We start from the raw sequence: 21,244 nt of genomic DNA on the forward strand, positions 1-21,244 counted from the left end.
ACTAAGGCTGAGTTTGGTAAGCATCATTTTAATGCTTCATTCACTTATTACACTTTTTTTCTAATTTGTCCCATTTGTGAGTTCGTTTTCAAATCAATATAGCCTTCCATTTTTTATCATACCTAGTGACAGCAATGTCTCATACCATGTCTTTTGTCCATGAGACAGACTATTGATAACCTTAAGTATCCTTAAACAAGTGCCCTGCTCTTGCAATACTCACTGTAACCAGCATGCCCCCATGAAAGCCCCCTTGGCCAGGGGTGCAGCTGCTTTTCTTGCTGCCAGGAGAGAGACAACAATAATAGTGGGGGAGGAAGATGCACAGAGGTGAGGACAAGATCTGATCCTTAAGGGAGTCTGCAAAAATGATCCCTAACCTCTGGTACTGTTGTAACCCTTCTCTTCCACGCTATCGCTGTGAGTCTCTTGCTCTGTTTCTAGCTCCTATTACAAGCGATTTGTAGCCAATATATCTCTCTGTAGTTATAAATCACGTAACACAATGAGATCCTGTACCAGATGTGAACGTACAGATGCCAGTGCAAGCAAGCACTTAATAGCTATAGAAAAATATACAAAAAAGGTGGTTAAAAATAAATAAATAAAAATCAGCATTAAAGAAGGTGGAGGTTTTCATTGAATAGATTTTTTATTTTCTTGAATTTCAGTGCTAGAAAAGGGAAGGTAGTTTACAGGTGCAGAGCTAACTTTTTGTGTTCTCTCTTGGTATCATTAGGTATATCAAGACTGCACATCAAGACAACAGCAATAAGTCATATCAGAGAAGCTGGGCATTTAAAAGTAGTAGCATTAATCATGAATGAACCTGAATTACTATTATTTATTATTTATATTACAGTATACCATGGATCTCTTGTCGGTTCTAATTTAAGAAAAGATGCAACATGCTGTTGGAACAGACAATTCAAGGAAAAAGAAGGATGCGCAGTCACGGAGACTGTATTTATATTGTGTTCTGCAGCTTGAATGTCTTAAAAAAAGTAAAATAAAGCATTCAACCAAAAGACATCAACACTTTCAATCATTTGATGTTGAACCACTACTCTTTTGCCACACATGGAGACTTTGGAAGAAATTGAAAGGTCCTTTACAGAATAATTCAGGTTTGTCACAAAGATGTTTTGTCATGAACAAGCACAGGTGAGAGCACAGAGAGAAACTAGGAGGTATTACTGGAATAACAGTGTATGGTATCCTTGAGATGAAGGAAAAGGCTCAGCTGAATCCAAAATACAAACAGGACTGAAGGCAGGGGCACACTTCTAGCTTTCGTTTCCACTGACTCTTGAAATCTTCTTAAACAAGGGCTACTGCCTGTCAGCCAACAGATGTCAAAACAGACTGCATTCCTGCTCACCTAATCTGTCCCTACAAATGCTCACAGAGCCCTTATTTATGTCTTTCTTGTTTCAGTCATTTGCAGTGTGATGGTGCGGAAAGTTCAAATTAGGGAGTCACTCAGACCTTTACTGGACAGCTGTAGTTGTAGCACTAATTAAAAACCAAACCAAACCAAAAGCCAGCCAGCTAACCACTGCAGCTCAAATCCAAAAGCCAACTACGAACATAGAAGAGGCTCTGCAGCTAAATTGTTCCAAGACTGCATTGACTGCATGTGGAGAAAAGAAGAAAAACCCAAGTTCGTATTTGAGACTTTGCTGAACGCTCCTAGAGCAGTTTAGGAATTGGAAGACATTTCTGTATAAGCTGCTACTGAACTGCAATTAAAATATGTGGAACAACAGTAATTATGATTTCTAGAGTAGCACTAGTCTGCCTAAAGAAACTACAGTGCTAGTCGTCTGCCCAGACATACTGCTTCTCCTTAGATGTACCGTAAGTTAACCCCTGGCTCCGTAGAGGTCCCAATGTCCTACTGCACGCAGCACACAGACTGAGCAGGAATCATCACTTGAGGGAAACCATCACTTCCATAGAGTTTGTTTGCCTCATCACATCTCTTCACAAAAGGCAATGCTGATTGCAAGACTATGTTTCGTCAACAGGTCAGAACCACCACTGAAAAAAGAACAAGCTCTTTCTGAAATGAATGAAGGATTGATTTTGCATGGATCAGCAAAGACTGCAATAATTACCCTAAGATTTACTATGGCTTGTACTGAAAAGGTTGTTCAGTTCTTCCCAATGAAGAATGAACTCTCACATGTAAACCAGCATGCACAAGCTGTAGGGCATAAAATATAATTCTAGCAGGGCTCCTAAGAAAAAAAAAAGGTATCCCAAACTTTTTTTTTTTGGTAGCAAATAGAAAACTGTAAGGTGGCTTTTGCAGCATCAGACATGGACTACTAACCATTCACATGCACCACTACATTGTTTTAGCAAATTAAATCATGTTAATGTCACAAAAAAATTATTCACCTTGACAGCCCAGAATTTAATATATTACTACCAACATATTAGTTTCTCCTTCATTTAAGAAAATGTAAAACTTCATTGTAAATACCATTTTTCTCTATGATCACTGACAGCTCAAAACCGTGGAGTAACAAAATACTTTTCATATTATTCATTACTTACACTTAATCTATATTCTACTTGATTACTTTCAGGACAGCAATGCAACTGCATTTGGAATTTCTGAAAATTACAGAAAAGGTATTTTGTTGATTGGTTTGAACTTTGCAGCCATAAAAATGGTTAAATTAACTCTGGGAGATTGATTCTGTTAAGGAATGAATGAAAATAAAAAAGAGTATTTTTCTTCCAGATAACTGCTTAGCTGATCTATAGCCTAACACAAGAAAGCAAGTGATAGGTAAACTATCATCTGATCTCCCAGTTTGTATAACACAAGCTTTTAATCATTTCTCCGCATCAAAACACTGTATGCCAAAAGATGCATTACAATATGCATGATGCCTCAGGAATCATGTGCTGGAACACTGTATTATTTCCTATCCTGAAATCCTAATTATGATGTCCATTCTTATCTTAGTGCTGAATGAAAAAAATATTTTCATTTGCAACAGCGTTGGCCAAACAGCAGAAACATGATAAATGCTGATATGGTAAAGCAAAGTTTAAAATTAGCCTCAAGTTCAACTAAGTTACATGTAGAAAATTTCACTAATTGATTTAAAAAGACAAAGCTGAACTGAAATTTATGAGCACGGTTTTAAATAAAAGAGTGAACCACACAATAGTAGAAATGCATGCCAGGGAGACGTATGGAGTAAACCATGTTTCTTCTTGTCCCTTATTCCTCCCTCCCTCCCTCTTTGCACTGGGGCTGCATTCCCCCGCCCCACAAAGTAACTTGCTCAATCTAGATTTGGAAGAAAATAATAAGTGAACAATGGGTGCTTGAATTAAATTTGTAATTTTTTTTTCATGGAGATATAACATTACTGATTTATCAGGTTATCAAACTGATCTGGATATTGAAAAGGACAGAAAGGAGAAGGCTGCAATAATTCAAAACAGAAAAAATTGAAGAACTGAGGATAAATAGCAAGTTTCTACATTCAGGAAGGGTTGCAGCTGGGTAAGGCTGCTCCTGTGTTACAGAACAGGCTCCTCGTGGAATTAGAAGTCTCAGTGCATGGGGTTAATATTCTGTTTGCAGGCTATTAGTGGGACAGACAGGGTATATACTTCTCCACTATAATTATGTTTGTTCTAAAAACACCTCTTCAGAACAAATAAGTCAATTAGTTAATCAAACATTATTACAGAACAGAATTTCCCAAACATGAAAAACAGAAAACGTTATGCAGTATCTTTTCTGCTGTAATTACTAAGGCAGGAACGTAGCGATATGTCTTTTTTGGTAACGAGTGAACAGAATATTGGTTGGCAACAAAATTGGATTTTGCACGATTAATATTTTACTCAAAAATATCCTCATCTAACCCATCAGTACAAGTTCTGAGCTGAAGAGGACCCAAATACTCTGTTACACTGATACCAACCAAGCAGCCAATTTCTGGGATTAAATTTTACAGGTAAAATAAAAACTGGAAGGAAAATAGATATTTTTTTCTTTCATTCAGGAAACAATGCATGAAGTTTCTCCCAAAATATACTGAAGTATGCCTAAATAACAGAACTTAACTATTTATTTTAAAATACATTCTGTAAAGCAGAATACAGACTATCATTTGCAGCCTTCCAATGCAGACACATCACTGACAGACCAGCAAAACGCTTTCCAAGTGACCTAATGCAATGGGACTAGATTTCCCCTTTTCCTGAAGCCTTCCAGTTCCTGCTAATTAATTCCCTGCCCTTCACTTTGTCTACACCAAAACCTGCCCAAAACCACCCACCCAGGGTGACCCCAGAAGCAGCACTCTTGGCAGCCCGCCATCCAGAAACAGGCTCCCTCTTGGAAATTCCTCCCCAGCATTTGCTCTGGGCACATCCTTCGTTGCAAAGTTGCAGAGACCCTCATTTGTGTTTCCCTCCTCCTTCATGGCCCAGTGTGGTCCTGTTGTGTTGGCAGTTTTGCCTTTCTCTTCAGAGTAACAGCAGCAGGTTGGTTGGGTTTTTTTTTTAAAGGAGTTGAGAAAGGAAGCACAGTGTCTATTGCAATACTCTGTTCCAATGCTACCAAGCAGTGCTGAGCTATAATTAATAGGTCTGGTGATGACCCTTATTAGTATTACTGTCAGTATAAATGCTTAAAACTTAAAAGGAAGCTTTTTACTAAAATACAAACAAACCCCAATCCAACCACAAAAGACCATTAAATAATGCAATATTAATGGGAAAAAAATTGAAATACAGTGATAGAGCAGTGTGTGTTTGGAAGAGGAGGGGGTCATTTTGTGGTTGTATGTGCATTACAAATATACATATGTATATGAACACATATCTGAACATTTGTTTGTGTTCTGTTAATATTTAAAAAGGCTACAAAGGTGACTCTCTTTTCCTGACAAAAAAAAAGAAATATAGGAAGAGATGCCAAGTTACATTCTGGGAAAGCAATAACAGTAAGAAAGAGCTACACAAGATCGATTCAAACAAAAATGTTTAAATCCTCGTCTATGCTTGCTTAACATTCGAAAAGTTAAGACTGCCTGCCCACAAGGACACATGAGACATTGCTCTCTTCTACCATGAAGTTAGGGAAGGAATATAAAATTTCTCCATTCCAGAAAACTCAGCTGCAAGAATCCTATCTGATGTTAAAAAGTGATAAGTCCATTAGCTACAAAGAAGAGAAAGCGTACTGAAATGTATTGTAAAGAATTATTTTCACTTGCAAGAAATGGAAAAAAAATGACGCTGCAAGTGCTTCCCACCCCAGTTTCCCACAAGCTCCATCCAACGGCATGCACGGGGGTCAGGCATGGGGGTCACGCACCGGGGTCACACCTTCCCCAGCGGGGCATGAAGCAGCTGGGACTGCAGCTGCCTTCCTGCTGCTCGCCCCCACTCTCCCTGCAGAAAGGCACCCGCCCTCTCAGTCACACAGGACACCGTGGGCTTGGCACTGAGACATCCACACCGGCATTTTTCTGATCCAAGACCAGCCTAGGTGGTGCTTGGAGAAGTGATTTATTTTCTCACTCTCAGGGATTTTCACAGCCATAAATTCTCACCATGGCCGCCTTGTCTATTTTGTCATCTTAAACATCCCTCCTGGCTGGGTTCAGTGCACAGCGAGGTCCAGCAAAATGCAATGCAATGTCAGGCAGCATGGGGCTATAGCGGGGCTGCTGGCCGGTGGAAAAAGATGGGACACAGCTGAGAGCAGCCAGCCTTGGGCTCTGCCTCCAGCCTCTCCTCTCAGACACATCTCATCAAGCAGAGCCTGGCAAAACCAGACACACGACACAAAACGAGAGCTCTCCTGCTCTGCGTCGCTGCTTGTGATCCCCTTCACTGTTACTCTATCAGGGAACCAACTCCAGCTTATCCACAGGAAGGGCTACACTTAAAACTGGAGAAACAGAAGTTTTAAAATTCTTATTTTAGGAAATCCCTTATTGGTTAACATCCCCAAAACTGTGACCCACTATGTATCACATTTGTTTTGCTTATGAAGCAAATCTTCAGAACATTTTTTAAGCGCTTAAGGTTTTATTCTGTACTACAATAAAGCTCTTTATTGACATATTGCTCTAGAAGATGACACTTTTTTTGAGAATCATTACTTCTGTATTTCCAAGATGGTATACAACATGTTGCCTCTGTCTTAGTCCGATTCAAATAGTTCCAGTGGGACCCAACCTGCAAAAATCAGGTCTGAAAAAAACAAGATAAAATACTGTTTGCTCCCGGTAAGTAGTTAATTTCTTTCACTTTGCAATTCTCTATGTGTCCCATTTCTCTTCAAACAGATACGAACTCTTTGGCTCTGCCAGGAGCTGCAGATGGCCTGTGAGCGGATCCAGCGCAGTGCCCTGAGCTGACCTACTCGGGACCAGCAGATGCACTGCAGTGCACCCTCTGCAGGTGCCAACCAAGTAGAAGAGATATCGGTTCTTTTTTAAGAGGGAGTAACTCGCAATGAGATTATTTTTAAAAAGCCTGTAATGATGACTACAAGGATTTGCTGCTTTGTTTTTAAATTGCAGAGTCAAACAATGCTTTGCTGAGAATACTGGCATCCCCAAATGTGCCACACTGCTCTTACTTTATACCTTATGCATCATACCTCATAGGAGGTATACCTTTAGTAAAATTATGGTTTTATTATTATTGTTATGCCTAACCACACCTTTCCACTGCCAAATTTCTTTTTCTTCACTCATATTCCCAGAAATATTTATTCAAACACATAAAGATTTTCAAAGTTTGGACTTCTGATTGGCCACAGATTGATACTCTCTAACTTATTTGGCATTGATTTCCTAACAAATCTGCAAAGAAGAACACATAGAAACGAGAAAAATGTAGACAAGAGAAATCTGTGTCTGTAATAGGGAAAGAAGACACCTACTAATTTAGTCTTCCTGTGTAACTTGTGTTTTAGTACTTCCATACAATTTAAAATACATTTCTAGAGCAGGGAGATCATTTTAATCCAGAGAGACACAGTTTGAGAAATGACCTCTGATTCTGTGGGGAAAAATTCCTACTTATTATTTACTTAATTGATTGTATTTGCATATCTAGACGCAAATACATTAGGGCTATTAATTTTATTTTTCATCACAGCTTTTTTTTTTGGTGGTTGTTTGATATTTGGAAGAGTACTCGCAGGAGAGGAAAAAGCACCAAGCTTGGGTGCACTGCTGTGATATTAGGGATTAATCAGAAGCTCTGGGATGGAGAGGAAGACTTTCAAATACAGGAATAAACCCACTTCATTCTTGTAGTGACAAAAGTCTCTTAAGGAATGACTGATGTAGAGGACCTAGCTGTGTGATCCAGCCTTCTTCACTGACAAGACAAAACAACTCACCGACTCTGAACGGCTATGAGACGAAGGTCATTCAGAGCCCTAGACTTAATGCTCACCACATTTATCAAAACCACAGCGTTTCGAGGAACACAGGCAGGATTTTTTTCACCCTGCATGAATACAGCACTTCAGAGAGCTCCTCATGCACTTCCAAATACTTAAGAAATGCTGCATAAAATCATACAGATGCTTTTAAAGTCCTGGCATGGGTCTCAAAAACTGCATTCCATGATTTAAGACCATCATCATCAAATAGCAATTCTCTCATTACTACACTAAATAACAGCAGTTCTGCCTCAGATACATTTCTCTCCATATTGAACACAGAACATTTTTGTCTTTAAAGACACCTGCATTTTATTTTGGGTTTGTTGGTTTTGGGGTTTTTTTTTTTTGGTCTAGGCATTCAAAGCAAACAAAAGAGTTCATTTTTCTCCATTACCACTGGCTGCTCGCAAGTTACTTTTCCAGGAGTATTTCATAAAGGCTACAGATATTGCTTTCCAAACCATATTGTCAAAGCTAAGAACAAGAAAACACTAACAGAGGCAGTGGAGATCTTGAGACACTGGTCTGAACTCCTTCAGGTCCTAGGAAATAAAATTAGTTTTGCCCTATTCCTATAACTTCTTTCTGGACCGGTCAGAAGGCCCTCATACTATCTCAAAGCAGGTGTTCAGAAGCTATAAGACACAATAAATCAAAACACAACCAACCCCTGACAGTACAGGCCCCCTATTCAATGGAGGAAAGCCACATAATTACAAAATCTTCTACTTTAAATCCTGTAAATTTATGTGCTAGCGACCTTTGAGTTGACTGAAAGAAAATCTTCTACAATAAAATTAAGGTACAGGAGCTGTTGCAAACATTTTCTCTGATAAACCATCCCATGGTTTAGATAGTGTGATAACAGAGTGCTCAATTAGGATTAAGTATGGCCTTTCAGAACCGCTGGGATGAACTCAGGTTTAGGCACAGCTTTCATCCATTTGATCATATAGAAACCACTGTCAGGTGCTGGGATCACTGAAACTGAACTGTCTGCATATGCTTACAACTGTTCTTGGATCATGGGAAACTTTTTCTAGAAAGTGCTTCCTCTTACCTGTCCATTATTAGTAGAAAGGTGTAATGAAAGGGAGAAAGTTAGAGAAAAATATGAAGCAAAATCCAAAGACAGATTATCTGTTCCTCTCACTCCTACTTCGCCCAAACAAGCATCCATACAATTTTTTCTACTGGAAAACTAGACACTTTTGTCTGATTTCGTCCCATGGAGATTAGACTTGTGGAGGTCTTCCAGAGTAAGAGGACGGCTTCCTGTGTTTCACCAAACACATCCACAAAGCCACATGCAAACACAGACACACAGGCCCCCCACAAAAAAGATGGAGAGGTAGGATCTGCTGTGCTCCACCAGACGCTGGTGCAATGCCCACCATCTCCTGTCTAAAGCCATCAGAAAACAAGAATACCTACGTGAACCACTGGAAACAAGTCCATGTTCAGTCTCACACCTCACCTCAGTTTCAAAATCAGTTTTTCATCAACACTGAATAGAGGAATGAACACTGCAGCCTTCAGGTTCTCATTATTTAAAAGTGCTTCAGAGCACTTAAATATTAATAAATAAAAATCCTAAGAGAGTTCAAGTGGGGAAGTCTCTGCCCATCACTTCTTTTTTCCTGCCTTCCATCAGTAAGGTGCTGCTCTGTGAACATAACACCTGAAGAATAAATTCCAGCTGTGTTTTAATTAAAAATAGTTGCAACTCATAATAAATATCTATAGGATGCAATGAAGCTATCTGATATTTTCTTATCTAATATATCTTTCCCTCCAGCTTCTCATAGATTGCTATTGCTGCTGAGGTCCACATCTGTGTTGTTCTCAAAACTAAATCCAACACTCACAGACAGTGTAAATTATGGGCTAAATAAAAATACCAGTGAGAGAGAGAGGGAAGTGTTTCAGGGAGAAGTGCTGAAGGAAAGCAAAGCAAAACATTGGCTTACATAATACAGATATAAAATGTGTGTAGCAACTCATAGATGTTCACCCTGAGCAGAATTACAGGACAAGGGGAGATTCAATCAGAATGAAAAGCAATCCAGATCCACAGCCGTATGATTTCAGCAGATTTAAAAAAAAAAGATACAGACTAATTACCAGCTAAGTGGACTAAGTAGAAATTTCCTGCACGGTTATTACTTATCTTTACATTAAGTATCTCTCTCTGGTGGAGTCAAGATGCATAGTATTTTCCTCTGAATTACACAGTCCTGACCCCTCCGGAGACCAGGACATTGCACTGGCATGCACTGTCTCTCTTGTTATGTGGAAGCACTGCTTTTATGTTACCAAAGTAGGATGCACAACTTGGAGGTGCGGTGATAAAATGTGCTGGGAAAACTGTAAATTCCAATGTTTTCAAAGCTAACACATATCTTATTGTGAGCTGAGCCAGAAACTTTTCATTACTGCAGGTTTTTTTATATTCAATGCATTTAAGTAAAATCATAGCCCATTTCGGAACTGTATCTGCACCAAAAGAAAGTGTACCAAAGAGTATTTCAAGTTTCCTATCCACATCTGTTGCAACAAATACCTCCCAGTAAGTCATCTCTTAGGTATACCACAGTATTTATTTATGTGCAAAATTAAACCGATAACAAGGAAATAGTACATTTACACTTCTAATCATATTGTTCATCATTCCCTGTTCCTCTCCACAACTTAACTGTTCACCTCTCCCTTTCTTTCCATCTCAGAATTTTTGACTGTAAAATCTTCATGTTAAAATTTGTTTCTAAGAAAACAGTGTATTTTGCTTCCCAAAACCTGAAATTTGGACACAACTCAACTGTGATTTCCAAGCCCGCCTGAAGGACACCTTATTTCATTATTCTACCTGAAACTAAGTTGAAGTAGTGAGCAGATTCCTCTTACCTGTTTGTGAGCATGATCATAAGAGTTAATGTGATTGTCAAACTCCTGGTGTTTATAGTACTGCTTGTCACAGAGTTCACAGTAGAAGTTGGCTTTAAGATCTTCCAGAGCTTTTGCTATCGTGTTTTTCTTTTCAGCATAATCCTGGAGGGGGGTGGGAAAAAGTAATTTTAGTTTTGCCTTTGATGCTGTGAATGGATTTTGTGCTCTGCAGTTAATCATATTTACAAACATTTACACACCTCCGGAACTAAAAGCCTTCACATATTTGCTGTGTTACACTGCACATATTTACTGTATCAGCTGCAAGGCTGAAGATTTGCACACTTCAATTTGCTATACAGTTGCCAGCTCCCCTTAGGGGCTCTGTTAGAAGCTAGAAGGATTGCCCCAGGTTCTGTCCAAATACAAATATTTATCATGCTGAAGGCTATTTTCGAGTTAATTTTGATCCAAGACTCACTGCTTTAAAGATCTGCTAGGTAATATACCCAAGCAGAATAAGCATGAAGATACAAACTGCAATAATTTAGTTACCAGGCTTTTACAAGAAAGTACACTTCCTAAAGAGAAAACAAAATTAAAAAAAAAACCTGCTGGGTTCTTCTTGAATGCATGTACACATGAAAACATGAGGAATACTTTCATAGCTGAGATGTAATGAGCATCTTCCATAGCTTTGTTATTTCTCATCCAATATTAGAAGGACAGACACACATCTCCATTTACCATACATTAGCAAAAGCATTACAAACAACCTTGCTTATCATTTATGAGCAAATTATATACAAGTAATATTTATTAATTTCCTAAATACATTGATGACAACATGGCCTGTTCTGAAAGAGCATGAAAATGGTCTGTCATCTCAAATTAGTCTAATACCAGTTAAATATTGAACATGTATAACTTTAGAGCAATGACTTCTGCTTTTGACAAGTCTGTCTGGGATAGAATCACACCCTGAAATCCCAAATGCGGCAAATATTGTTCAAGAAAATACACCCCTTCAATTTGTTTCACAAAATTTCATCACTGTGAACTCTTTGGAACTGACCCCAAATTCTACTTTTTTCTGTCTTCTTCCTTGTTCAGTTAGATTAAGATAAAAGATGATCTCGTAATCAGAACACCAAACACTGAGTTAATTTGGGGGGAAAAAAATCCCTATTTGCTAGCAGTTTTCACAGTTTAGGACTCATTTACTTCCAGTGTATTTTTGGGAGTTTAAAATGGAAAATTTATGTTTGTCAGATTAGAATATTTTCATAACAATGTTGTTTATTAAAAAAAAGAGAGGAATAATAGTCATACAATTAGAATTACATCCACAAAGTACTTACTTTAAATAGTACTTTAAATATAATTCAGCATGATTGGATTGCTAGCAAACACCATTGAGTCATACCCAAACAGAGGTACTCCTTCATTAAAATTTTGTCCATTAAAAGAATTGCAAAAGTCACTTCAGAGTGGTGTTTTGAATACTGGCTGACACATGAGGAATTCACACATTTCTAACACATTTCTAAAACAAAGTTTCATAAAATCTGTTTCGTTTAAAATCAAAGTGAATTAGCATTTTGTTTCAAGAAACAGCATTATTTTACACTTGGAAATACAGCATTTCCGTACGGAAACCTAGCCTGGAAAATCTGCACTTAGTTCTTGCTATCAACTAGTAAGAAATTACAGGTTTTGAACCACTTCAATTATTACCAAGATGTCTGTGTTTAGGAAAGCAGTGGAGACAGCATATAGAGACCATAAGGAAATGGTCTTGAAACACTTTCAAAGTTAATTCTTACAGTCTACAAAGGGATGCCACCTAATTTTGCTTTTTTAAATCATGAAAAAGAAAATTCTGGACTTGGGAGAATTATCAGAACTCTGAAATACTATATATGACATCTGTGAAGCACAAGAGCAAATGTGATGGATTTGAAGACAAGAACAGTGAATTGAATAGTAATTTTTCTTTATATGAAGATCTTGCACCATGTTGTTGATTAACCCTCAAGCAAAATTTTGCAAGACTTACTAATGTAGCATAATATCTTGAATAAAGTTATGTAACTTCATTGGTGTTCCTCTTAACATAAAGCACCATGTTTGAAACAATATACTTCTTATACAGCAGAATCTAAACTGAATGCAATTATATTTGACATGTCAATGTATCCTAATGGAGCAGAGACACTGGAACCCTATGAACGACTTTACTGCAAGGTAGTAAAATCTCATCATGACCTTGGGGTTTCTACTACTAAATTCCTTCAGCTAGGGTTCTTTCGGGGCAGCGTTAATTTTACATTACAATATTACATCACAGTTTCAGAGGCAAGTAAACAATGTCATCACCTCATCTAAACTAGACGCAAATAAGTAGATGGAATATAATAATGGAGTTCAATCATGCACAGCGGAGTGGAAAAACAGGGCTTTTAAATGACAAGAACCAAAAGTATTTGACCTTAGGAACATAGAATGGCTGTACTGGATCAGGTCAACTTTTTGAACCCATGTAAGACTGTGTTCTGTACAACTAAGGAAAAGGACTCTTAACTAAGGACCATTCCCTTTGCTTTGCTTTGTAGCTGCATTCTGCTAGTTTCAGTTGTTGCATATTGGAAAAGGTCATAAACACCCATTTTTTATTCCCTTTGACTGGGTCATTCATAATTATGTACACCCCCTACCACACTGTCTCTCAGGTATCACTCTGTGAATAATATAGTTCTAGTTCATTCAGGCATTCCTTATATCAAGGCCACCCATCACCTCTGCTTGTTCTTTTCACAGCCTCCAAAAGAAGACATGATAACATGATATACCATGGTGCCATGCAGTACTGTATTAACATTCTGTATTTTCTACCCTATTCCTTTCTGTAGTATGTCTTAACATATGATTTTTTTAAAACTCACAATAGAGTACTAAACCAACATTTTTATAGAACTCCTTTGTCACCTACATCCTTTGCTGCTGTACAATATTTTGCTGGCAGGAGATGTTTCTATCCAACTACTAAACTTCACTTGACTTCAGACACTTCACGTTTCTTCAGTGGCAACAATGGCCATTAACAAACATCATGGCTGAGGTACCGGCTTTGGGATCTAAGCACAGGCAACAGCATTAACTATTAATTATGGGCAGTGAAGTATCTATCTCCAACAGGAATATATTTGCAGCAAAAATTTCTAAAGCAATAGTAGCAGAAGTGTTTATTTTTACAAAATTTTGCATTGTGTTGCACTTCAAACAATCATGAAACACAAAAAAAGATAGTTTCTTCGTGTTAGCCCCTAAGACTACCAGATGAGACTTACCAATTTTATTTTAATCTGGTGGGAAAAGATACTGAATCACCTCTCCAAACATCTCTGTTGGTCCTTTCCAAGGCTTCAGCTTATTGTATTGCACATGTACACACAAAAAAAAACCTTAACAAAACCCTGAATGGAGGGTGTTCAGGAGATTTCCTGCAGCTGTGGGATCCTGCAGGCTGTGTCAGGATTGAGGATAAGTTCCTGTTGCTGGTTGGCATTGGGAGCCAAGGAAAGTCCAATTTCAAGGATGAACGGGGAATGGAAACAGGAGAATATAGGCTGCTGGTTCTCTGCCTGATAGGCTATTTCTATTGATTTTGCAAGGACTACTACCTCGGAAGAGGAGGCTTTTGCTAGCTCCATTGATTTTGATAAGGGATAAAAAACTGCCCAAAAACTGACAGTAAAAAATTAAAGTCCCTGGACCCTGACAGTACTGGGCAAGGGATTGCAGACAGAAATGACCTGGAAACTTACTGGACAGGAATATTCCCAGAGTAAAGTAGCAGCCAAAAAACTCACTTAGAATGGTTAAATATGATCAAGCTTAATCTCAATTTCATCAAGATTTGCAAACCATCCTGGAAGTTTTAAAAGAACTTTGAATTATGATTCAGCTTGGTAATGAAACTCAGAACTGAGCGTCACTTAGTTTCATTATTTTTTTCCTGAAAGGCTTATTATCTGAAAACCTACAGCTATAATTCACTGTGGCTATTTTTCATAATTTATATGAAAGATCTCTAATAAGTGATCACATCTATCAGCTGGCTTTATTTTTCTAAATCCATCTTCTCCATCCTCCAAAGCCTTAAGCCTGGGCAAATGCTACTGCAAACATCTGATAAACTGGATTAAGAGTGGGCTTCATCCACAGAGGGGCTACCTGTAACTACCTAGACTGGACTTTCTGCTCCCATTATATGAGAGAAAAAGGATGAAAGCTACAGAAACACTACACGTTTTACATAGATAACTTTGGAGAGTTGAATGGATGCCTCAATCTAGTGGATATTTTTATGGAGTGCACTTCAGGCTCATACTTCTACTGTCTGCAGAAAGGTCAGCTAGAATAAAAAGTAAGAGTGTGAAATTATAATACATCATCTACTCCATGGTGATTGCCAGTGTGAATATTCTTATTTTACAATAAATGTGAGCTCCTTTTATTGCAGTAAGCTATTCTGCATTTACTGGAGACTTAAAGGGGTCAGGCCTGCAGTCACTGCAAAGTAAAATGTATTACAGAAATAAACCCCTTCTTCAGGAAAATTTACTGGTATAGTCATCCCAGAGAGGATTGGACTGCTTTGGTCTGATCCTCTGGATTAGACCACATTAGACCTGACAGATGTTCCAGTGTAACCTTGTTTCACGGAGAATATTTAAAGCATTTTTTTTCTGTCCCAATAACTAAAAAAAAAAGCCAAATTGTATTTTGAACATTGTCAAAAAACTCAAGCTAATACTCTTGATTTGGCAAAACTATATTAGCTGTACTCATATGAAAGAATCTGCCTAAAAATATAGTTACCAAAAAAAAAAAAAAAAAAAAAAAAAAAAATCAAGGGAAAGATCAGCCATAGCTTAAGAGCACAATTCTCTGTAGTCAATTAATTGTGATACCCGTGGACACAATTAACAACTGATTCCTTAATTTCTGGTATATTTACCAGGCATTATAAAGACAGTACGAAGAAGCAGATTTTGCTGAATAAAATGTGCAAGTCACTAACATCTCCTCTGCTATCAATCTTGGTATTACTTGGTAGGCATAATTTTTTTTAGTATCTTCGCATATCACTTTTTTGCTCATGTAAGCAGTCTGCACATCATCCACTGATGCGCTTGAAGGAATAAATAAGAAGTAGAATACATCAATAATATTAATGCAGTCTAGTACCAAATCTAATTATTTATAAGGTTCTTGCCCTTACCAAGGCAGTGAGACCAAAGCAAAAGGCAATTAGATGCATTGATCAAATTAATCATTGATCTTAACAAATTCATTTCCAAGCAGTGTATAGCGAGTTTCAGTTTCATACCAAGTTTACAAGGAGACTGGCTGGGAAAATAAAGACCAAGAATATTGTCAGATCTTTTTGATTACCTTAACTGAAACTTTCCCATTAGCTGTGAGATGTGATAGCAACCTAAAACTCACAAAGCCATGAACATCAGATGCTATTTCCTTGATTTCTTGCTCCCTTCTGATTCTCCTTTCAGGCAAAGGAGTTTCCACCAGCAATGACCCCACTGTTTCACTGCACTGGATGGATGAGGATGGGCCGAAGGAATAAGTGGCATCCTGAAGACCTCTACGTTAATAGAACATCAGAGGCTGAAAAAACCCCACCCTACCTTTACTTTCTCTTCAAGACTACCCACAGACAACCAATTCCAACCGAAACACTTACACCGTACAAGAGAGCTAATCAGTATTCTGATATGTGTGTACTTGAAAATGCTATTGAAGACATGCAAATAGTTATAAAACTGGTTTCTCAGCTTCCTAATAAACACACAGACAGTATTTCACATTTAGATAAACACCCTAGCATTAAGATAAATAACACAGTGAAGTTAGAAGGAAATAGCAAAATTTATTCCAATTAGTGGTTTGCTCCCTAATGCCATCCTCATTTTTTTGAAACATCAAATTTGTTAACCATATACCTACTAATGCAAACAGCTGAATTCTGCATCCCTTGCACTAAATAGAGTGAGACGGATGTGAACAGGGACAGAGCTGGATTCAGTGGAGAGCAAAGCAATGCAGAACAGTGTCCTGCAATGTTAAGATTGAATTAACTTGAAAGGAACCTTATGATGAGACAGCAATTCGTTATCAGATTTGTCTGTCTCATTAACTTACTTAAAGCACTTACAGTGTATAATTACTTTTAACTGGGACTTATAAAAATCACTTGATTGGGTTTTTTTGCCATTAAAACTAACTGTTGTGCCTAGATTTGTAGAATTATTTATTTATTCTAGCGCTTTAAAACCTACTTCCAGGCAGAGCATGCACTTACAAGGTGAGAGTGCTGGCCACAAATCTTTGCTTGGATACTTGTATTAAGAAGGAACTCTTCATCAGTGCTTATGAGAAAGCATGGGTCTAGATACAATGGAGAAAAATTTATCTACCCCATCTCTACCACTAATCAAGGCAGAGCTGAAGAAGGCTTTGCTGTAGAAGAGAAAGAAGATTTAACTCTAGATAATGCCTTCTTCACTGAATGTTCATCACTCTTTAATGATAAGCAAGGGAAGAAGGAGCCTAGTATTAATCTCCTTTACTCCTCTATGTTAAATAGTCCAGTCACATACTTTAATTAGAGCAGAATTTTGATTTAAAAACATCCTGGGGTTGATTTTTGGTGTTTAATTTCCTTACAGCAGGCATGTAGACATCTAAAGACTTTCATAGCTACTTAATGTAATTTCATTGACAGGTAAGTATCTAATGTAATTAGACTCTTCAGGAAAATCAAGTTTTTCTATTTGATCCTTCCAGCAACACACTAAACTAAATGAAGTGCCTTTTAACCCTGCAGAACTTGCAGCCCTGGAGATGGACTGAAAAACCCCTCAGGAGCACTGGAACAAATGTCAGTGTTCTTGCCCAGCAGCCCTCAATCTGAAGGAGGTATAACGATGTCTTACCTAAGGTGTTTCAGGACCCAAGGAAGGGCAAAGGACAGGGCAAGGGCAGTCGTTTATTTATTTCACCTCAAGTTAACTGACTGCCAATTGACGGGATGCTATTAATTTGTATTTTAAAAGTTGTTCTAGAGCTCTTCAAGCTTTAATTTGTTGGTGAAGTTAGTTTTTGGTCTAGTAAAAATTGCCAGTAAAGTTGGCCGGGGCATTGGGGAAACAGAAAATTGGACCACATCTTACTAAATATATTTAATTTTGAGCATGCCATTGATCTATGGGACAACTTACACATGAAAATCTGCATACCTGTATTTTCAGGATGAGAGTTCTTGGTGATTATCGAATTCAGTTTTTCTAGCTTTGGCTGCTGTGCTTGACTAATAAATTTTTTTCTGCAAGATTTTTACCGTGATCCTCTATAGTGATTTTTTTTGCTAAGTTTTCAAAACACTATTTTTCTTGTATTTTCTCTTTTCTGCTTCTGCTTATATATTTAAAATATTTTTTTTTTTTATGGAAAGTAAAATGGAATATAATGATCTTTGAATTGAAATAAAGATGTTTCTGTCCCATTTTGTTCCTCTCAAGAACACAACTTCTCCGTGACTGGTTAAAATTGCACTCTGTTCCACTTTCAAACATATCTGAAGCTTTGTTCTTTAAATATAAATCAATGTCTCAAAAATGTGAGCATTATATTTACCCTACTGAGGAAGTTTCAAACAGTATTTTAAACTCAATAGGTCCACTGCGTTTTCATAGCCAATGTGTTTCTTAGGAGCAGAGCACTCCTGAACTGTGCATGGTACCTATGGAAGTAAGTGCTCCTGGAAATCCCCCCAGCAGGCTCAGTGATTTTTTCTTTACAGACCCTTTTACTGATTCGATTTTACTATGGCTTTCCAGACCATTAAATATTTTCATGCAAATTTACTATCTTTTTATAGCTTCAGGGACCGATCATGACTAGCCTCACATTATGTGCTTTGAAGTTATGTGCCACGAGCACTTAAATATCCAGCCATTGAAAAAGATACCTTAGAACTAGGCCAGGTCTGAAACACTCCTAGGCAGGTTTGTGTGCTTGCCCAACAAGTCCTGAATGCAGATGGGAAACAGTTCCAGCGGCAAACCAGACAGCGGGTCTGTTCTGATATATAGCTGATGGTCTGTATCAGCTTATCTCACTGGAAAGAAGTACCTCCTGCACAGACATTTGGTTATTAAATGGAATACATCCTGTAGGGCTGGACCAATGTACTTTTAATTTTAGTTAAAAAAAACCGCCACCACAACAACAACAAACCCCAAAAGCCACTAGGAATTACTCTCCTGAGCACCTTCAATTGTCTAATTATTAATATGTATGAGCTTAAGATTTGCATTATCATGCAATATGACACAGTAAATATTTCTTTTCCTAAAATTAATTCCTCATTGTTGCCACAGTCAGAAGAAGACTTCATCTGAACACCAAAAAAGTGGAAAAAAAAAAAGCATCATTTCTTTTGGCATCTTTAAATAATGCAAATAAATCTTTCTACTCACAAGCCCACAGAAAAAGTTTGTCCTAATCAGAAATGGAATTAAGTTTAAATTTGCCATTTAGAAAACTTCTTGAAAAAATCCTTCTAAAAATTCCTTCTAATTTTGGGTTGATTCAAAATACTCTTCACAAGCAGTAATCGAGCATGATGAAGATGCTCAGTCTAAGTGAAAAGATAGCAACATCACCTAGACAAAGAGAAATGAGGCTGTTAGAACAGTGCTTTGCAAACACACAAACTGGTGTTGAAGATCTTGTTCTTTCATTTCTGAGATTGTTTTGTAAGCTGCCAAAGTATGAGAAGGGCCCTTGCAGGAGCCTTGATTTACCTTGGCGGATCTACACTACCTAAATCACGAGTGACCTTATTGCAGTCTTAAACCCAGATATAGCATTTTTTGAGATGAGATGGGCTTGGTCTTTGTTCTCACTGAAAAGATACTAAAAAGATACTAAAAAATGTTGCAAACTTCTGAATGACCCTGGGTTTTAAAAAAAAAAAAAAGAAAAAACCAAAGAGAAAAACAAAGGGGATTGGAGCAAGTGTAGCTGCTGCTGAAGCAGCAGTCTATACACTAAATACAGTAACCAACAACCCATGGCAAATGTCTTTTTTCCAATGACTTTTAACGAGTTTTTCTTACTTTTTTATTTGTGTGAAAAACAAATGGCAGATGGAGCATTTATCATTGCTATGACCCTTGCATAGACAAAAAGTTATTTGAATAGATACAACTTGTGAGAATAGCTACTTTATGTGAATGATGACACTTAAGTTTTGAAGACTTCAGGCCATAAAGCTGGATAGCTGATACTCAGTAATTTCAGTAAAAGGCAAAGACAGCGGAAGCTTAATAAAAACACCATTTAATGCTCATAAGTGCATAAAAGCCTGATTTTAACTCCACCTCCTGGCCAAAGGGGAGAAGGAAAGATTTTGGTTGATCTGATACTTTTCACCTTTGTGTTGGAAAATGGGGAAAAAATGAATGACTGTGGTACAGCCTCGTGTCAAGATATACTGTTGGGCAAACACTTCTGAAGTTGAGGGTGTCAGATATAGAAAACACACGAGAAAGCATTTTTATCAATCTCTTTGTGGTCTACCTTCTAAGGCAAGTGTTCAATAACAGCCAACCCTAGCAACAAGGATAGCCAAACTCAAATATCTTACGTCCGGTATCTGTACACGAGCTGATGGAAAATACCTAAAAATGCCTGGCCATTACCACCAATGACATTTCCAGGGAGACTCTTAAAACAGCCTCATCCTGCAGCTGTGCTCTGCACTGCTCTGCTGCCAGCAGTGCGGTAGGAGTGGCACCTTTCACTGCGAGATGAACACACAAAGATGAAGCATTTACCTGGTATTGCCCATAACCATTAACTGTGTTTAAAGAGAGGCAGAGCAAATGAGCCGCATCCACAAAACAGTAAAAGCTTCCTTGAAAATATCATACTTAAACCCACATTAGCATAAATGATACATTTAGAATGGCCCTTAGTTGCACTTCTCCATTTTTCTCCATTTTCTGTCCTGTTTTGTGCATAGCAAATTGTCAAAAATCCCTGAAGTTGAAGAAAAATGCAGAGAATGACATGTGGCATGCTGTCAGGTAAAGAAATGTGTTTTTAAATACGCTTTCAGTACAAACGCACAAAAGCTCACGGCAAAACTAGAGACTGAGATCTGACTGAAGTTCGAGGGACTATTTCTGCCAATCTGTCACACACTACAGCACTCAGACCATCAGAGAGATGCTCAACCACAAACCCAACATGAGCAGTACTAATACACTTGTCTTGACTTTTCCTAGTAACAGGTACCTGGCAAAAAAAAACCCAATCAGGTCCAGTTTGAAAGTCCAGCATAGAAGCATTCCACATAACTTTCTCACTGACCATTTCTATTAGAACAGTACCTATAGGCTCCCATTGTTTTAGAGACTCTGAATAGAATATAAAAGACAGTTTTTGACTCCCCAGAAGTTGAAGTGATACCTTATAGGTACCTGCTCCTCCTCAACAGCAAGGCTTCTCCTCTATTCCCAGTTACTCCTCCTCGGTACCAGCACACTTGTTTGCAGGAGCATGCATTTATTTAGACCAGCAAGCTGATTTAGGTTAAAAATACTTCTTCAGGGGAAAAAAATATGTTTAATTAAAACCTGAATCAGTTCACATATCCAGCTTAGCAGCGTTCAGGTCCATCACCACCATGCCAGTACAAATAACAGTGTGGTTGTATGAGACGCAGAACAAATCAGAGAGCTAGCCAAGGCTGACCAACCCTGCTACAGGGGGAATCAAAGCTAATAGCAACAGCATGAGATCCAAAAGAAA

The 21,244-nt window shown here is 38.0% G+C and overlaps 1 protein-coding gene across 1 annotated transcript in view; it reads right to left on the reverse strand.

The window, feature by feature from the left end:
• The window catches only part of ZNF804A (zinc finger protein 804A), a 159,430-nt gene that overhangs the window by 25,266 nt on the left and 112,920 nt on the right, over positions 1–21,244 (reverse strand). The window contains exon 2 of the mRNA XM_075711564.1: positions 10,358–10,501. Within this exon, the coding sequence (XP_075567679.1) occupies positions 10,358–10,501 (144 nt within the window). The remainder of the gene's footprint in view (positions 1–10,357; positions 10,502–21,244) is intronic.

The sequence above is a fragment of the Pelecanus crispus genome, chromosome 5 (assembly GCF_030463565.1).
Source record: "Pelecanus crispus isolate bPelCri1 chromosome 5, bPelCri1.pri, whole genome shotgun sequence".
NCBI lineage: Eukaryota > Metazoa > Chordata > Aves > Pelecaniformes > Pelecanidae > Pelecanus > Pelecanus crispus.